Genomic DNA, 19185 nt, shown 5'->3' on the forward strand with positions numbered 1-19185 from the left:
TATATCCCCGAGCAAATGCAGGATTGTTATTTACAGTGTATTTTGCAGGGCTCTATCTATTTTAGTTATAAAATATCCCCAACTATGAGGCTTCAGCCACTTTCCTTGGAGACGCTTACAAATTCGCTTCACCATTAGGAAAACTTTACTGGTATTCAGCCTAATTTTCTTTTCCTTACATTTACTTCCTTGCTTCTGCTGGTAGTTACATGGTATATATGTCACTTGATTCTGATGTTGGCTTTACACTGGAATAACTTCATTGACTTCAGTGGAGCCACTCCTGATTACACTCTTGGGAGATCAGAATCAGTCCCACATAGTATATTGTGTTTCTTTTTAGACTATATTCTTCTTGGTTATTTATGGACTCCATTCCCCAGATCGCTGCAGGCTCTAGGTACCTCAGAGTACTCCTTTGCAGAGTGTTCCTCTTCCCTTTCTTTCTACTCCATTCAGATGGTTTGGCACATATTTTGCTTTTGTTTACCACATCAAACAGGTTGTTCAGAGTCATCTGCTTTGTGTCAACAGGTAAGATTTACTGCAATGGCAAGGAAATAAGTCTTCCAAAAAGAGAAATTTATGGTGGCAGTAAAGCAGAAAAGACAATAGTATCCAAATTCTGTTTTCATTTGCAGTGCTGTAAATCGAGCAAAGCTGCCTGAAGCCAATGCAGTTACTCTGATTTACACCAGTGTAATTGAGAGCAGACTTTGGTTTTAAGATGGGAAAAGGTCAGACTATATATCTTTAAGGGCAAGCAAGTGGAGAACTTGTAGGTCTTTTTCATCATGTTGGCAACCATCTTCCAAAGTAAATGCACCACTGTTTTATATGTGGTTCAAAACAAATAAGGGACAAAATCTGTTCTGTTAGTGTGGTTTAACTGAGAGCAAAAGCCATCTTTTATATACCCATTATAAATACTTAACTAAAATTATACTAAGTGTGGGGGGGGGGAGGGGAGAACGGACTTTTACAGACAGGCATTTTGCTGCAGGCATATTTCTGTTATCTAGACTCTTGACATTTACTTTAGGCCTTACACTCACAAGTTTGCCTTGCACTAGACCCCTTTCTGTTTCCATTATGCGGTGAGCTCAATAAAGTTTGGAAACACTTTAATCCTATTAAAATATGACATTTAGAATGATTCAAGGATGGAACCTTCTCAACTTTTTCTTTCCTGCTCAGAATTTACTAGTCTAAATCTATGGGCCTATCATAGCATTTTATTTTAAAAATAATAGACTTCTTACCGAAGCGTTTCTATATTTTATGTGTGATGCTAGCTTTTTTTTCAGCCATGCCAATGAGGAGTCAAAGAAGACAATAAAGAGTTGCAAGATCTTGCATGATAGTTGAGTTTTCATTTTACACCCTTAAAGAATCTTGTGTGCAGTGGTCACATGAGCCTTAATAGACAAGTCAAGTGACTGTGTTTCACTTTTGGTTCTCATACTGACAGAGCTGAAGGCATATAGTTTGATGTGCAGCTGCGTGGTAGTGGAATTCCTCGGTATGGTTCTCACATAATGTGCTCTTCATGGGCCCATCCACGCACAGCAATACATCAGGAAATGCCGCTCCTCAGTCTTTCAAATGAGCGCAATGATGAGCCTATTCCAAAAAATCTGATCTGACCAAGTGTTTCCCTTTGATCGTTATTACACAAAGAAAATCTTCTACCCCAGAAATACTTCAACTGAATTCTGTCAACAAGACTTAGTGAGCTTTCTCTGGGAAGTCGAAAGTAGATTTACACTAGTGGATCTTATCAGCATTTAAGCAAAGAATCTATCTATGTTTTATGGGGGATTTAAATATAAAGTGTTTTCAAATAATCTACTGAGACTTAGAACGTTGTGAATACACTTTTACCCCGATATAATGTGACCCGATATAACACAAATTCGGATATAACACGGTAAAGCAGTGCTCCGTGGAGGCGGGGCTGCGCACTCCGGTGGATCAAAGCAAGTTCGATATAACGCAGTTTCACCTATAACATGGTAAGATTTTTTGGCTCCCGAGGACAGTGTTATATCGAGGTAGAGGTGTAGTTAAGTTTAGGTGATCATGCCATCTTATTAGACTCCCTTTTTATTTTTTAGTTTATAATATGTTTCCTTGACTGTTGTTTGTTCTGTCATTTTTTTAATTTCCAAAAAAATAACATGAGCATTAGTCAATCTACATGCTCAGCTGGAGCTTGTACTGCAAGAAAATAACTGGGCTTGCATTAGGATGTTCTGGTGGTACCACAGGACCCTAGCAAACAAGCAATAAGTAGTAATTCTGGGAGGCCTATCAGGCCTAAATAAGCAGGCTCATATGGTGACAGAGGTTGTTATGACTTTACACTCTACCAGTATTAGACCAAGTGTATAGGGAAGGATGACCAGTTCAGGGGTAAGTTTCCCCTAAAACTTCCCAATCTTATTTTGTGTTTTGAAGAAGCTTTTCCTCCAGGAGGATTCTGTAGAGGAGGAAAGAAGCAGTGGCTAGAGACGAAAGAGGACATGATATACTTGTGACGAGTGTTCAAGTCTGCTGGCACCCCCTGGAGGAGGACCTCACAGTCAAGATGCACTTTGCTCTTCTAGTGCCACTAGGGAAAAGCCCTTCAGAGCTAGACAATAGTGTAGGAATTTTGAAGTTAAATCTGCACCAGGTTTTCAGTGTCTCATTTGGAAGAGCCTCCGTGAGCTGAGAGTAACTTGGGGGTATCCTAGCTGCACCTGACATAGTCCATTATCAGTGGAATTATGCTGAGCCTTAGAAAGGGGCTGGACTTCCTTCAAGCCTCTTGGAAAAGATGGGGGGTTACCGTCTTGAAACAGGACAGAGAGCTGTGCAAACATTAGAACTGTCTGGTTTTGTGTGTTTTAATATTGGAAGACCTACGTGAAGGGATTATAGTTGAACACTTTTTGGTTTCACCAGAAAACTATATGTAAATATGAGATCCTGAAGAGGGTTTTCTCTGCTTAACTTTGGACTGTCTCCAGCTGCACAGCCCGTAGCTTTGGCTATAGTGGCCCATAAATTTTTGTGGTGAGCCAGGCCTCCAGGGGAAGGTATGTCCAAAGTACATCTAAGACTTTTTACAATTTTATGATTTCCATGGCTTCTGACATTCTGACTATAATCAATCCTTGATTTCCCCCCTCCACCCACAGAATTTACTGTGTCAAAATTGTAGCTCTAGTCACAGGGTTTTGCACTCTGTTGACTTTCCATTGTGATAGCTGATATTTCTTGGTGCTATGAAAACATAAATCCAAAGTACTATGGAACAATTGAAAGGCAGATAGGTTTGGTTTTTTTTAATTAAATGATGATGAACATATGTCAGATCCCTTAGGTTTGGCTGACCCTGCTATTTAAAAAAAGAGAAAAGGGCAATTGGGGTTGCATATAGCACTTGACTCTGCTGGCCTATCAGGAGCTACTGTAATGAAAATAATTAATAGAAATAATAACAACAATATATGAGTAGGGAGACCCAAGATTAAGGATTTAAGGGGACCTATCTAATGGTAGGACATCATTGTGAAATAGAGAGGGTTGTAAAAAAGTAACGTTTATCGTTTAGTGGAAAGACATTGAGTTATACTTTCTCTTGCCTGAGATTTGCCCCATTTTTGTATCTGAGACAGTAATCCAAGGCAATAAACATCTCCTATAGAAGCAATAAACACAGAGGCATAGGCTGCAGTATTCATATACTGAAGGACCCATTCATAGACACTCTAGGGTAGGCCACCTAGCATTATGGTTCTTCTTGAAGTAAAATGACATAAGATTATATATGGGGGTGGAGGGGATGTTCTTTTCATTTATTTCATTAGCCACTGGTATGGACAAAAAAAGGTGAAGAAATGAAGATGTAAGAATAGTGGTCCTCAGAAAAGAGTGGTGCACGGAATGGCAACTGTTCATAATATCAAGCCCTTGTTAGTCTCTGACAACAGTACCTTTGGCAATAAAAATAGTTCTGTTAGGGCCCTGCTATTTTAGCTTGGGGACAGATTTCCTTTGTTATGTCCCTCATGCGTTCAGCAGGCGGTAACAGTAGCAGATGAAATGAAGAATGAAGTAGTGCAGATTTGAAGGGACAGCTGATGAAAGGAAGCTAAAAGAAAAAAAAAAGATTTGTTTAGTCAGACGATTTTAAAGAGAGTCTTAGAGTGGTCTGGAGGAAGCTAAGGAAATACAATGGATGAGGGGAGATAAGAAACTGATCAAGAACAATTTTCGCTCCCAACCTAAACCATGTGTATTAGAATCTATTAATTTATATGGCTCTTGCCCTATTAAAATTTGGATGTTCAAAGCTCTGCCACTGACATTGAGCAACTTGCACAGACCCTCTGTAAATCAATGTCATCCTCATCATCACTCCCATAACCGCATTGGGGCACCACCATTGATGAGCAATCAACCAGTTGTCTTCACCCCTGACGATTGTGTGTCAGTGCTTGAGGCTCCGCGAAGTCCATTCTTGTACACTCTTTTATACATCAGCGTACCCTTTCATAAAATGTGTGTAACAATGTGAATTGCTTTGGGTTCATTGAACAAAAGTATGATGTATAAGTATTATATAGGTGTAAAGCGGTATTTATCATATTGTATAGAAAAGAAAATAACAGGAAGTTAAAAAGCAAAGAGCACTGTCACATATGAATAGAGAAAGGAAACATATTTCCCCTTTCAACATTCATTACCCTCCTTCTCATTTTCCAAACTTTAATATAAGTCATGGTAAAAGGCCATATCACAGAAATGGCAGGATTTTTGACCTATTAATTAGACATATTAATTTTCCATTTGATCGCTAATACAGGTAAAATCCTTTCTACAGAGTGGGCCAAATTCTTGCTAATGTTTGCCTTAGGCAACCCATTATCAATAAGATTGCATGTGGTGTCAATCAGCAGACTACTAATTTTATCCAGTAAAACCATTTTATTGAAAATACTTGATGGACATGTGGCTTACTTTGTTAGCTTTTGTTTTCTAAGGGGGGAAAAAACCCAACAGTGTAAATAACCTTTTCCTCCAGAGTCATAATTTGATTAATTTGAAATGTTGGCAACTCTCCTTTTTGCTGTTTAGGTTTACATATAAGACTAATTAAACCTCTTTTGTCCGGGAAAGGAAAGACTGTACCGGAATGCTCTTAAAAGGAAGAAAAGGGAAGCCTTTTATGATCAGAGGTGCTTCAGATCATTTGTTTGTTTTATAAGGGCTGAGGCAGTTAACTATGAACTGCACTGTTTAACCTAGGAAAGTGGAATTTGAGCCATAAATTTATGACAGCAGCAAGCAATCCTGGAAGGAAATAAAATTGATATCCACTATGACTTGTAAAGTCTACTCCTTGATGGAACATTTTTCATTTTCTATTTATTCACCTGTAAGGAGTTCAGGAAAGCTGCTTTCCAAGTGCTCTGCGAGAGGGAAAACAGATTTGATATTTGAATGGAAAAAAATCTGAAAAGCAAAGTGCCTTGAAATCAATCCTAATGTTTCATTTAAAAAATAACTTTTGGAGGGATAGTGTCCACAGTCATGTTATCTCACGTCAGTGAGCTTGGCCAGTGATGTGCAGTGGATACTTAAATAGGTAATTTGAAGAAACTAAAATGAAAAGAGCTTGTATGCTGATGCCTTAATTTTTAAACAGTAAGCAGTACACACAGGCATTTGCCTGCCTGATGGTTTCGGAGAAGTGGGAGAACAATGTCCCGTAACTTAACTAGGATTGCCCAATCTTATCATTCTGTGGACCACTGCATAAGAGAGAGATTCTCTCATGACCCACTTTCCCTCCCTATATTTCAGTGCCCCACTACTTGGCTCTCAAAATACTTAATTCTGCAGATTATCTAGGAAGGACTCATAGGCCACTGGTCCCTAGACCCACTTTGCAAAAATCACTGCCTTAGGGCCTGTTCCGCTGCCTATTAAAGTGAGAGGGAAAGCAGGTTGATTTTAAACTGTTGACTGTAATGGCAGTTGAATCAGGCCCTAAAAGAACAGGAATCAGATATTGAACAGAGGTCTTTGATACACTAATATTTCATTCAGTAAAACTTGCATAAATGCTCACGCAAACCAAATGATTTTTGGTGAAAAAAAATCAAAATAAACATTATTACAAAAACATCCTTTGCTAGTTCCTCTCTGTTGTGGACCAGATTCTGCTACTCAACCACAATGAGCAATCCCTTACCTTACTCCATAAAAAGTCCCATTGATACTAAGGACAGCAGAATCTGGTCTTATATTGAAAATTCTTTCTCTGTTAGAGTATCAGAGGGGTAGCTGCGTTAGTCTGGATCTGTAAAAAGCAACAGAGGGTCCTGTGGCACCTCTAAGACTAACAGATGTATTGGAGCATAAGCTGCGTCTGACGAAGTGGGCATTCACCCACGAAAGCTTATGCTTCAATACATCAGTTAGTCTTAAAGGTGCCACAGGACCCTCTGTTGCTTTTCTCTGTTAGAAATATCCTCCCAGCTACTTCCTTCAAATTCCCTATTAGCCATTTTTTCTGTTGGAAAATAATTAAGAATTTGAGAATTGCCTGTGTTTCAAGCTGCATGTTGGAACATTGAGAGGCTGAGGCACTAAAAATAATGCTTGTTGAAATACTAAACTCTGTACTGTAGGGAGCAATCTTGTTCTGACTGGGGGATGGACTAGATAATATAAAGAGGTTTTCTTCATTTCTGGGTTCTCATATTCTGTGATATTAGCATACCATAGTGTCATGCTTTCAACTCTTGCAGAAGGATCAGAGTCACAAACTTTAGAATTTTCAAACACCTTGTTTTTGAAAGCCTTAATCCAGATCTATTGTCTGGTTGTACTGCTATTCCTTATCATCCTGGTTATTTAATAGTTGCAGCATCCTTTTCCCTTGTGTTCTCAGAGACTGCTTCTAACCACATTGTGGGGTGCACAGATATTAGATTGAGACTCCACTAATGAATAATTAGAACTTGGATTTAAGCAAAAAAGGATCATGTAAAGAAAACATTGAGATTCTTCTGTGTCTGTGTGTGTGAGTTATTTTCTTTAGTTAGCACCTTATTGATTTTGCTTTTCCCTTTCAAATAAACTTGTAGGTTGGCCTTTCCGTTAGTTTTTTTTCTTCAGTCTCTGTTTTTTAAAGCTTATGTTTCATGAACTTGAGGAAGCTATTTAATGTCAGTAGCAGGAACAATGTGATAGATTCAAGTTTGATTTTATTTTTAAATTAAAAGAAAGGAGAAAGGATTATCCATTACTTTTAAAGCTTTGGTTACGTTGCTTTTCGATTCCCCTGGTATATTCTGTATCCATAAACTGCACTTTATAATCTTGCTAAACCTACATGTACTTTAGAGGGGCTATAAATATTTCCCTGTCTAACTTTGGGTTCTTGCCATGGAAATAACCAAACAACAGCTTCGCCCTATTAGATATCTGTTAGTTCTCTTGGCTGATGATACTCTTTTAAAAGTATTTGCCCTCTTTGGTGGATAACAGAAAGCCATTTTAAAGCTGAAATTTAATTATTAATTGTTCCAGAATTTGTTTTTACAGTTTTAAAGCACTAATTGCAAAATTCTGATTTGTGATTGATATCATGGAACCTAAGTAAGCCAGTGGTGGCCTTAATGTTGGTCAAACATGCCAGTCCATACAGTGCTAGCTGTAAGTTCTGTAGAGATAAATATTTGCTTTGTGCTAAACTTGATAAAGTAACTAGGCCACTGCTGAAAACCTTGGCAGGTTTTGGAGCTTAATTTCATTGAATAGTTTCCACTGAATCATTTTTCTTAATCTAATTATACTATTGCATTGGCACAAAATCTACATATATATATGTACAGACAGAGGGGAAAAGAAAGAAAGTATTGCCAAGTTATCCCTTCTCCTATTCACACAAAAATAAACATATACTTAATAAGAAAGGCCCCATTAGAGCTGCCAGGTATATTAAGAAATCTGTTGGCTCTTCCCATTTGATCTGAATCCTCTGTCTGTTTGCCTCCACCATAGTTTATTATATAAATGGCATTCCCTGTCTTTATTTAGCTGTTTTCCAGTTTTAACAAATATTTTGGAGCACATTTTCCATTTTTACAGCATTGCTTAAACAAAGAATCTGCAAAAGATGTTATATTTCAACTATTACATTAGCTATGTATATGTAGATCTATTTTCTATCCATACTGAAAGTCAGCTGGCACTGGAACTATTTGCTGAATTTATAAATGAAAAATACTTTTGATTCAGCAGGTATTTTAAGAATAAGATTGTCAATCATCCCAGGCATGAATCAGACCCACTTTCATAACAACTATACTCTAGAGGTCAAATTCTGGAGCTACATATTCAGTTGCTGATTAAGAGTGTTTCCCACTTATGGACGCTGGATCTGTATCTTTCCTTAATATGTTATTTCAGCTATTTCCACTGTGCGAATTCCACAGTAGCTGGCATGGTCCAGTTTGGCTCCACAGCCACAAAAGACAATGCATATTTCCCTCCACCCTCTTCCCCCACTGCCCCCAGCATCTTCATAACAGACATGAGGACAACCAACCCCTTGCTCTGATTCTTCCCAGCCCAACTACCATATGTGTCCCATCCTGCTAAGGCTGATATCAGCAGAGTCACTGAGCCTTTCTAACATTCAGATGAGGGCCAGATTCCTTCTGAGCTGCTGGCATTGGGAGAGAGAGTACATGAGAAGGGTCACCATGGCCTGAGAAGAAGTCCAGCTGGCTGGCATCTCTAAAATGAAGCCATCATCTAAGAAGCATAGTTTGGACCCATCAGTCCGTTGCACCATCATTGGATAGCTGGGGAGAAGAGAGGAGAGAGGAAGAGAGCTACTCACTCAAGCTATCAACTTTTCACCCTCCAATCCACCCACTGCCACAAAAAAAAATCCCTCCCTCCTCCCCTCCCCCCATTAGGAACCCTGATCTCATCTTGTCGTGTATATTGGAGCCTTACAGATCTTATTGCATCTCTAGGGTGGGGTAGGTAGGAGGAGAGAGACAACTTGGATTAACGTAAGGCAGCTTTAAGAGTGGGGGAGTGGGAGATTGGCAGAGGCCCTGGAGGTTTTTCGCCTTCCTCCGCAGCATGGGGCAGGGGTCACAAGCTGGAGGATTCTCTGCGCCTTGAAGTCCTTAAATCACAGGATTTGGGGACTTCAACAGCTGAGTCAAGGGAAAGAGGGTGGGTCAACTTTTGTGGCCTGCATCATGCGGGAGATCAGACTAGATGATCATACTGGTCCCTTCTGACCTTAAAGTCTATGAGTCTACATGACTTCCTGTACCTCAGCCCAAGGCACTCAGCACCTCGTGCTTGTGGAGCAGCTTCAGTTCACTTCTGCCCTCCTCCCCCAAACCCCACCACCACCACTTTCACACTGAGCCTGCCATCCCCAGGATCAATTGGGCTGTTATGTAGATACTTTACTAGCCTCTCTGGGACTAACTGAGAAGCCAAAAGACCCATGTAGAGGACATGGAGACCATGTGCCCATGCTCACTCTTAAGTGTCCACTCAGCAGTGAGTTTAATTTCCTTGTTTATTGTCCTCATTTTGGTTACACATAATCAAAAGTGCTTGTTCTAGAAAAATAGGCTGATTTCCTACAAAATGTGCAACTTTGAAAAGATTAACTGCATACGTGTTAATGGCCAATTGTAAACCATAAAGCCAAGAGTGCCATAGGAATGCTCCATGTGTAGATCATTTGAAACATGTAATACTTTGAAACAATACACAAATGTCTGAGTTGCTCGTTATTTGGTGGCCAGAGGCTATGCTGCAAATGGGTCCATAGGTTCACAACCTGATTTGGGGCAGGCAGTGGTAAGATGGGCTCCCAACCAGTTATCTGATTTTGAATATCCTGCCCTGAAATCATGGAAGCAGTAACACATAAGAAGACATACTGGGTTTTTTTAATCCCAAAAGTGCGGTCAGTGCTTGTAAAAGATGCCAGATGACTAGCACTGGAAATTGAAGTATTCTGTGTGTACACATGAGAGGAAGAGCAAGAGCAGAAGAAACCTAAGAACGTCATATGACCCCACTAGTATTCCTGAACTCTGGCTTGAAGGACCCACCACTAAGGGGGAGTGGGTGTGTAAATCTCACTCAGGCCCATCCTGGCCTTGGCCTCGTTCCTGAGACTGCCAATAAGGGTGCTGATTGTACTGGTGGTTTTGGAGATGTGACTGCCTGTCCACTAGGAACTGGACTAAGATCATGAACTCATAGACAGCCATATAGCTGTCATGTGATAATGATTGTTACTTTTTTTAACCTGGGATCTATTATAGCAAGTGACATAGAAGTGAAAGTTGCTCCCTATCCTATTACTGTGATTCTTGAAACATTCTAATCCTCCAGATGTGCGGCTATTACGTACAACTTTCCTGCACATTGTATATGTGTTGTGAGATGTGAGACCAAAGGCCAAGTTCGTATAACCATATGAGAAGCATAGATGTCTTGTATGACTACACTTCGATGTGTGTCCCTGCTTCAAACACATGTTTAAATTAGGGCTGTCAAGCAATTAAAAAAAATTAATCGTGATTAATTGTGCGATTAAAATAATTAATCATAATTACTCGTGTGATTAATCGTGCTGTTAAACAATAATAGAATACCATTTATTTAAATATTTTGGATGTTTTCCACATTTTCAAATAGATTGATTTCAATTTCAACACAGAATACAAAGTGTACAGTGCTCACTTTATATTTATTTTTATTACAAATATTTGCACTGTAAAAAAAAAAAAAGAAATAGTATTTGTCCATTCACTTAATACAAGTACTGTAGTTCAATCTCTTTATCATGAAAGTTGAACTTACAAATGTTGAATTATGCACAAAAATATCTGCATTCAAATATAAAACAGTCAAACTGTAGAGCCTACAAGTCCACTCAGTCCTACTTCTTGTTCAGCCAATAGCTCAGACAAACAAGTTTGTTTACATGTGCAGGAGATGATGCTGCCCGCTTCTTGTTTACAGTGTCACCTGAAAGTGAGAACAGACATTCTCATGCTACTCTTGTACTCGGTGTTGCAAGATATTTATGTGCCAGATACACTAAAGATTCATATGAATTCTTTGAAGGGGTCAACAAACATGTGGACAAGGGGGATCCAGTGGACATTGTGTACTTAGATTTCCAGAAAGCCTTTGACAAGGTCCCTCACCAAAGGCTCTTATGTAAATTAAACTGCCATGGGATAAAAGGGAAGGTCCTTTCATGGATTGAGAACTGGTTAAAAGACAGGGAACAAAGGGTAGGAATTAATGGTAAATTCTCAGAGTGGAGAGGGGTAACTAGTGGTGTTCCCCAAGGAGCAGTCCTCGGACCAATCCTATTCAACTTATTCATAAATGATCTGGAGAAAGGGGTAAACAGTGAGGTGGCAAAGTTTGCAGATGATACTAAACTGCTAAAGATAGTTAAGACCAAAGCAGACTGTGAAGAACTTCAAAAAGATCTCACAAAACTAAGTGATTGGGCAACAAAATGGCCAATGAAATTTAATGTGGATAAATGTAAAGTAATGCACATTGGAAAAAATAACCCCAACTATACATACAATATGATGGGGGCTAATTTAGCTACAGCAAGTCAGGAAAAAGATCTTGGAGGCATCGTGGATAGATCTCTGAAAATGTCCACGCAGTGTGCAGAGGCGGTCAAAAAAGCAAACAGGATGTTAGGAATCATTAAAAAGGGGATAGAGAATAAGACTGAGAATATATTATTGCCCTTATATAAATCGATGGTATGCTCTCATCTCAAATACTGCGTACAGATGTGGTCTCCTCATCTCAAAAAAGATATACTGACACTAGAAAAGGTTCAGAAAAAGGCAAATAAAATGATTAAGGGTTTGGAACGGGTCCCATATGAGGAGAGATTAAAGAGGCTAGGACTCTTCAGCTTGGAAAAGAGGTGACTGAGGTATATAAAATATGATAGAGGTATATAAAATCATGAGTGATGTGGAGAAAGTGGATAAGGAAAAGTTATTTACTTATTCCCATAATACAAGAACTAGGGGTCATCAAATGAAATTAATAGGCAGCAAGTTTAAAACTAATAAAAGGAAGTTCTTCTTCACGCAGCGCACAGTCAACTTGTGGAACTCCTTGCCTGAGGAGGTTGTGAAGGCTAGGACTATAACAGAGTTTAAAAGAGAACTGGATAAATTCATGGTGGTTAAGTCCATTAATGGCTATGAGACAGGACGGGTAAGGAATGGTGTCCCTAGCCTCTGTCTGTCAGAGGGTGGAGATGGATGGCAGGAGAGAGATCACTTGATCATTGCCTGTTAGGTTCACTCCCTCTGGGGCACCTGGCATTGGCCACTGTCGGTAGACAGGATACTGGGCTAGATGGACCTTTGGTCTGATCCAGTACGGCCATTCTTATGTTCTTATGTTCTTATATGTCCCTGCATGTTCATTTTCATCATCTGAGTCAGATGCCACCAGCAAAAAGTTGATTTTCTTTTTTAGTGGTTCGGATTCTGTAGTTTCTGCATCAGAGTGTTGCTCTTTTAAGACTTCTGAAAGCATGATCCACACCTCATCCCTCTCAGATTTTAGAAGGCGCTTCAGATTCTTAAACCTTGGGTCGAGTGCAGTAGCTGTCTTTAGAACTCTCACATTAGTACCTTCTTTGCGTTTTGTCAAATCTGCAGTGAAACTGTTCTTAAAACGAACAACATGCTGGGTCATCATCCGAGACTACTATAACATGAAACATATGGCAAAAGGTGGGTAAGACACAGAGCAGGAGACATACAATTCTTCCCCAAGGAGTTCAGTCACAAATTTAATTAACATGTTATTTTTTTAACGAGCGTCATCAGCATGGAAGCATGTCCTTTGGAATAGTGGCCAAAGCATGAAGGGGCATATGACTGTTTCGCATATCTGGCATGTAAATACCTTGCAATGCCGGCTACAAAAGTGCCATTGGAACACCTGTTCTCAATTTCAGGTGACATCGTAAATAAGAAGCAGATAGCATGATCTCCCGTAAACGTAAACAAATTTGCTTGTCTTAGTGATTGGCTCAATGAGTGGACTTGTAGGCTCTAAAGTTTTACATTGTTTTGTTTTTGAGTGCAGTTATGTAACAAACAAAATCTACATTTGTAAGTTACACAATAAAGAGATTGCACTGCAGTACTTGTATGCAGTTAATTGAAAAATACTATTTTGCCAACATTTTTATGGATGACTTAGCACAACGCTTCCTTAGCTCTTGTTCCCTAACGCCCCTACTCTACTTCCGCTACATTGATGACATCTTCATCATCTGGACCCATGAAAACGAAGCCCTTGAGGAACTCCACCATGATTTCAATAATTTCCATCCCACCATCAACCTCAGCCTAGATCAATCCACACAAGCGGTCCATTTCCTGGACACTACTGTGCTAATAAGCGATGGTCACATAAATACCATCCTATACCGGAAACCTACTGACCGCTATACTTACTTACATGCCTCCAGCTTCCATCCAGGACACACCACACGATCCATTGTCTACAGCCAAGCTGTAAGATACAACCGCATTTGCTCCAATCCCTCAGACAGAGACAAGCACCTACAAGATCTCTATCAAGCATTCTTAAAACTACAATACCCACCTGCTGAAGTAAAAAAACAGATTGACAGAGCCAGACGAGTACCCAGAAGCCACCTCCTACAAGACAGGCCCAACAAAGAAAATAACAGAACACCACCAGCTGTCACCTTCAGCCCCCAACTAAAACCTCTCCAGCGCATCATCAAAGATCTACAACCTATCCTGAAAGATGATCCCTCACTCTCACAGATCTTGGGAGACAGACCTGTCCTCGCTTACAGACAACCCCCCAACCTGAAGCAAATACTCACCAGCAACCACACACCACTGAACAAAAACACTGACCCAGGAACCTATCCTTGCAACAAAGCCCGATGCCAACTCTGTCCACATATCTATTCAAGTGACATCATCATAGGACCTAATCACATCAGCCATGCCATCAGGGGCTTATTCACCTGCACATCTACCAATGTGATGTATGCCATCATGTGCCAGCAATGCCCCTCTGCTATGTACATTGGCCAAACTGGACAGTCTCTACACAAAAGAATTAATGGACACAAATCTGATATCAGGAATCATAACATTCAAAAACCAGTAGGAGAACACTTTAGTCTGTCTGGTCACTCAATGACAGACCTGCGGGTGGCAATTTTACAACAGAAAAGCTTCAAAAACAGACTCCAATGAGAAACTGCTGAGCTTGAATTGATATGCAAACTAGATACAATCAACTTAGACTTGAACAGAGACTGGGAATGGCTGAGCCATTACAAACATTGAATCTATCTCCCCTTGTAAGTACTCTCACACTTCTTATTAAACTGTCTGTACTGGGCTATCTTGATTATCACTTCAAAAGTTTTTTTCTCTTACTTAATTGGCCTCTCAGAGTTGGTAAGACAACTCCCACCTTTTCATGCTCTCCGTATGTGTATATATATCTCCTCAATATATGTTCCATTCTGTGCATCTGAAGAAGTGGGCTGTAGCCCATGAAAGCTTATGCTCAAATAAATGTGTTAGTCTCTAAGGTGCCACAAGTACTCCTGTTCTTTTTTCTATTTCTTTTGTTTATCATTTTTACAGTTCAAATATTTATAATAAAAATAATATAAAGTGAGCGCTATACACTTTGTATTCTGTGTTTTAATTGAAATCAGTATATTTGAAAATGTAGAAAAACATCCAAAGTATTTAATAAATTTCAATTGGTATTCTGTTGTTTAACAGTATGATTAAAACTGCGATTAATCACGATACATTTTTTAATTGAAAGTAATTTTTTTGTTAATCGTGTAAGTTAATTGCGATTAATTGACAGCCCTAATTTAAATGAATTAGCACTCATGATAAGTGCCTGATTGACAGCACAGAAAATGAGGTATTGCAGTCTATGTTTTAGTATGTTTTTGTTACTGTTAACCTGCTGAACTTTGTTTGTGCTGATCTAGGTGATTTTATTGTAATTCTCCAGGATGCTTAGTTGTTGGCTTTTCCTGGAGAGAAACTCCTTTCAGGCTAAGTGAAGTACAGAAGTTTTGTAAGGGACTGTTATTCATGTGACACCAGCTTATAAAGGCCAGTTTACTTAGTCTGCACTCTTCTAAATATGGACTTAATTCCAGTCCTATAGTTAACCCTTCTACTCTGGGAATCCGATTTTCCCACTGACTGACAAAGACAAATGAAACAACCAAAACTACTGTAGTGCTCTACATCCCTTGTTCATAACTCGATGAGAACGATGATTGTATACTTCATTTCACACAAGGTACATACAAAAAGGCCAAGATTTTCAAAACCGTATGACTAAAATTAGGTTTCTAAATCCATATTTAGATCCCAGTCCTGTAACTGACTCCACACAGACTCCAGAGTCCATATGGAATCAATAGTAGGTACATGGTCTTACGCACCAGTTATGTGTCCTGTATTTCATATATGCTGAGCAGCCAGCAACTCCGAGGTACACTGAATCAGAGTGCAGTCTTACCCCAGTGAAGTCAATGGGAGTTCTGTGGGGCAGAATTTCACCCTATTTGGCTATAAATAAATTTGTGAACCCAGTTTTGAAAATCTTAACCAAAATCTGTAAAATCAATACATGAAGTATAAAGCTGGTACTTATCATACTGATTTATCTTAGCATGTATTTTGTTTCTGTTTCTGTTGTAATATGAGGCATTTTCTCTTTTAAGAGGTATTTGGCAAAGTCAATCCAAAAACCTCCTGATGGGAGTTAACAAACCTTACAGGAAGCGCCAGATTGTGCAGCCCTTCCTCACACTGGGGAGCACTTACTCGGACAAATAGTTTTATGCCAGTGGTTCTACTTAAAGAAAGGAGTGCTCAGCAAAAGGGTGGTTGTACATTCAGATCCTAATTTTGTAAACATGCAGCTCTTCTGATTTCTCCTTTGTGAATGAGGCAGCCTTTAGGATAAAATATTACTTCAGATGAAGAGGGTAGCCTGAACATTTTTGCCTCAAGGTTCAGCCAGTATATGCCAAAATTCACCCAAGAGCAAATATTTATGGCAGAGTTAACCCCCCTGGGCAAATTAACATGTAAATGTAATGGTTTGTGAAAGAAAACACTGACAGCACCATTATAGTTAAGGAATTGACAGTGTAAATCATTACACTGTGATCTATGAACCATGGTCTGAAGCCAGCTGCTCTTGTACTTCTGGCTGGTACAGGAATTGCAACAAGTGCAGCACTGCTGCGATAGGCATTCCCTCTTAGCAAGAGGTCAGATGTTGGCAAAGCTAATGCTCAACTGGTAGCTAGTTAGTTGCTATGATATGGGAGAATAGGATACACAAGCCTCTGTGGGAGTAGCACTGCAGCAGTGCTCTACCTAGGTCTAGAAAAAAAGTGAACAGTCTTTAGGATTTTTTTTAATAGATATAAATATGGAAAACAAATCCATGCATTAATAATCCCTTTGTGATAACATCAGTATGATTTTTAATGTCCTGGATACTTAAATACTTAGCTAGTGCAAACAGTGCATTTAACTGTCTGCAGCATGCTTACACATTTTTCGATAGATTTAGTTGGGTAAGATGGTTTCTCATGTCGTGCCTGAACTACTTCTGTCTTTTTTTTCCTTCCATTTCTAACATGATTGGGTTTGGTGTTTTGGGGCGACTTATCTCTTTTTCTCTTCCACCTTCTCTCTTTCTATCCTATTGCATGCCTCTTTCCTTGGTTTGATCTCAGAGAGGAGAAGGAGTATGAAGAAGAGGAAGAGGAGCAACCAGTCACAGAGCCTAATACTGAGGATGAGGGGGAGGAAGAGGCCAGTAGGCAGGTCAAACCCAGGTACTGGGCTTCAGTGTCCCTCCTCTCACTTTTCCTGACCTCACCACCAATATTTGTAGCATGAATTCACCTTACTAATTTATAGTACTCAACTATCCTGGAAAACATATTCATACTTTTCATTTTAAAAAGTACCTTAGGAAAAGGCTTTTGAATCAACAAAGTCTTGTTCGTATTTATGACAATATCTAAATGCATTTAATTATAAAAATCCAATGGATTGCACACTAGCTACACTCATTTGATTCAGAAGGCTTAACAAGCAGAACTGATGATGGAAATTAAGCATGTGCCTAATTTCATCCCTTTCAGCAAAGCAATTCATCGCATGCTGAAATACTTTGCTGAGCTGGGGCCTCTGTGCACCTCTTCCTGAGCATCCTTTATTAGTGTTTCCATGATCCATCATCACAGACAGAAATGTGCCTTTTTCATGATTATAATTCTTTTTATGAATCCAATATAAAATATTACCATTTCTGGAATATTGCCAACTAGTTATTTTAGAATTTTTAACAAATTTTGTAGGGGAAAAATACTTAATTGAGGGGCAAAGCTGGACACAGGCATTCATTTGCATGTGTATATGTAAACAAACTCTATCTATCAATATTACACGTTCACATGTAATACTTTCCATTTGTTTTCTGAGATTCATATGGATTTGGCCAATGGTAACTTTATCCTAATAAATAAATCAGAAAAAGAAAATATGCTTTCTCTTCTAGACAGCCATTTGATTTAAGTTAAAATGTTTGGCTCTGCAATTCTGCAAAATGAGATTGGATGTTTTTTTAAACTTAACCACACTCATACAGACTTCTACAGCGCTGAAGGAGGAAAGGAAACTGTTTAATGTGCAAATTCCAAAGAAAATATTGTAATGTTGTTATTAATGTCTTCCAGTCTGCAAATCTAACCAATGGCCTTCTGAAAATTTAAAATTAAGTGATAATTTCCTCTAATCCAATGCTTAAAAGTAAGAGCTAAAAACTCAAGTTATTTAATTACCTGAATATAAAACAACATTATGTAAAGAGGTGTAATTGAGGAGTCATATATGGCATGTTTTGCGCTTATGTAACTTTCATACTTCTAAAATAATATCTACTTTGATATAGCTAGAGTGATATTCAGATCGTTGTTCAAAATATCACTCTTTAACTGCCTTTGTAAAATAACTGGGTGTGACCTATGCTCTGGAAATTTGTTCTAGAGCACTTTGTAAGGGATTATGGGAATATATTGGTCTATGGACAGGTGATTCTTACCTGGCACAGTAGATGAATGTTTCCAGGTTGCCGAGGAGATTGCTGTTATGAGAAATTGGGCCTCAAAAACACAAATTGTTGCTCTAGTCCAATCGAGTTGGTATCTTCACTGTTATTTATGACAGCAGATTTGAGGAGGAAAAGATGGATGATATTAGCAGTTCATAATTCTCTATGCAAATCATTTCATCCTCTCTGCAAAACTCCTGTAATTTCATGATTATCCATTACAAAATTATTGTAGTGAATGTTATTTATTGGGTGAAATCCACTCCAATTTCACAAATGCCGAATACTCAGGTGCTACACAGTTGGAGTTCAGAGGGATAGGGGTGATGAAATCAACCCACTAATCTAGTGACCCAGCTCAGGGCTGCAATGCCAGCCCCCGTAGTTGCTATTCCAGCCTAGGGCTCTGGATGTCAAGGCTAACAGACCTGCACAAATGCGGGAACCTATGGTTCCTTGCCTGTCCTGCCTCTGGTCCTCCTTTATTACAAGGACACTAAGCTATGCGGGGCCTATGCAAAGACCCCTTTCTACTGCCCTTGGAGCACAGGCATCTATGCACAACTGATCTGCTTGCAATTTCCTCATACAGCCCCCGTGTAGTGATTAAATGGGGTAGAAGCCTTGTGATGACACTCTTATAGTGAGAACTGTCATGGAAGTACTTAAAGAGGTACATAGCACACTGATAGCACGTTGTTTTTAAATCCACTGTAGGGTTTTGTTTTGATAGAAGAATACTGATTTGGGTCATTTTGGGCTTCATCTCTGGTAAATGAGTTTTGTATAAAATAATACCCTCTCTGATATAGTGCTTTGTGTCAGTAGATCTCCACATACTTATATAAACATGTCATATCAGAATACAAGGTGGTATTGAGATATCAGGTCATTAGATTTGGG

At 39.1% G+C, this 19185-nt stretch overlaps 1 protein-coding gene across 24 annotated transcripts in view; it reads left to right on the forward strand.

Moving 5' to 3' along the window:
* FHOD3 (formin homology 2 domain containing 3) overlaps window positions 1-19185 on the forward strand; it is a 655971-nt gene that overhangs the window by 486984 nt on the left and 149802 nt on the right. For 16 of the 24 annotated variants that reach the window (XR_010598462.1, XM_065583978.1, XM_065583975.1 and 13 more), the window contains one exon: window positions 16901-17002. The exons of the other annotated variants lie outside the window; for them this stretch is intronic. Coding sequence is in view for 15 of the 16 variants with exons in the window: in XM_065583978.1 (XP_065440050.1) it covers window positions 16901-17002 (102 nt within the window). In the remaining variant the exon portion in view is untranslated. The remainder of the gene's footprint in view (window positions 1-16900; window positions 17003-19185) is intronic. 24 annotated transcript variants of the gene reach the window in all.

The sequence above is a fragment of the Chrysemys picta genome, chromosome 2 (assembly GCF_011386835.1).
Source record: "Chrysemys picta bellii isolate R12L10 chromosome 2, ASM1138683v2, whole genome shotgun sequence".
In the NCBI taxonomy this organism is placed as follows: Eukaryota; Metazoa; Chordata; order Testudines; family Emydidae; genus Chrysemys; species Chrysemys picta.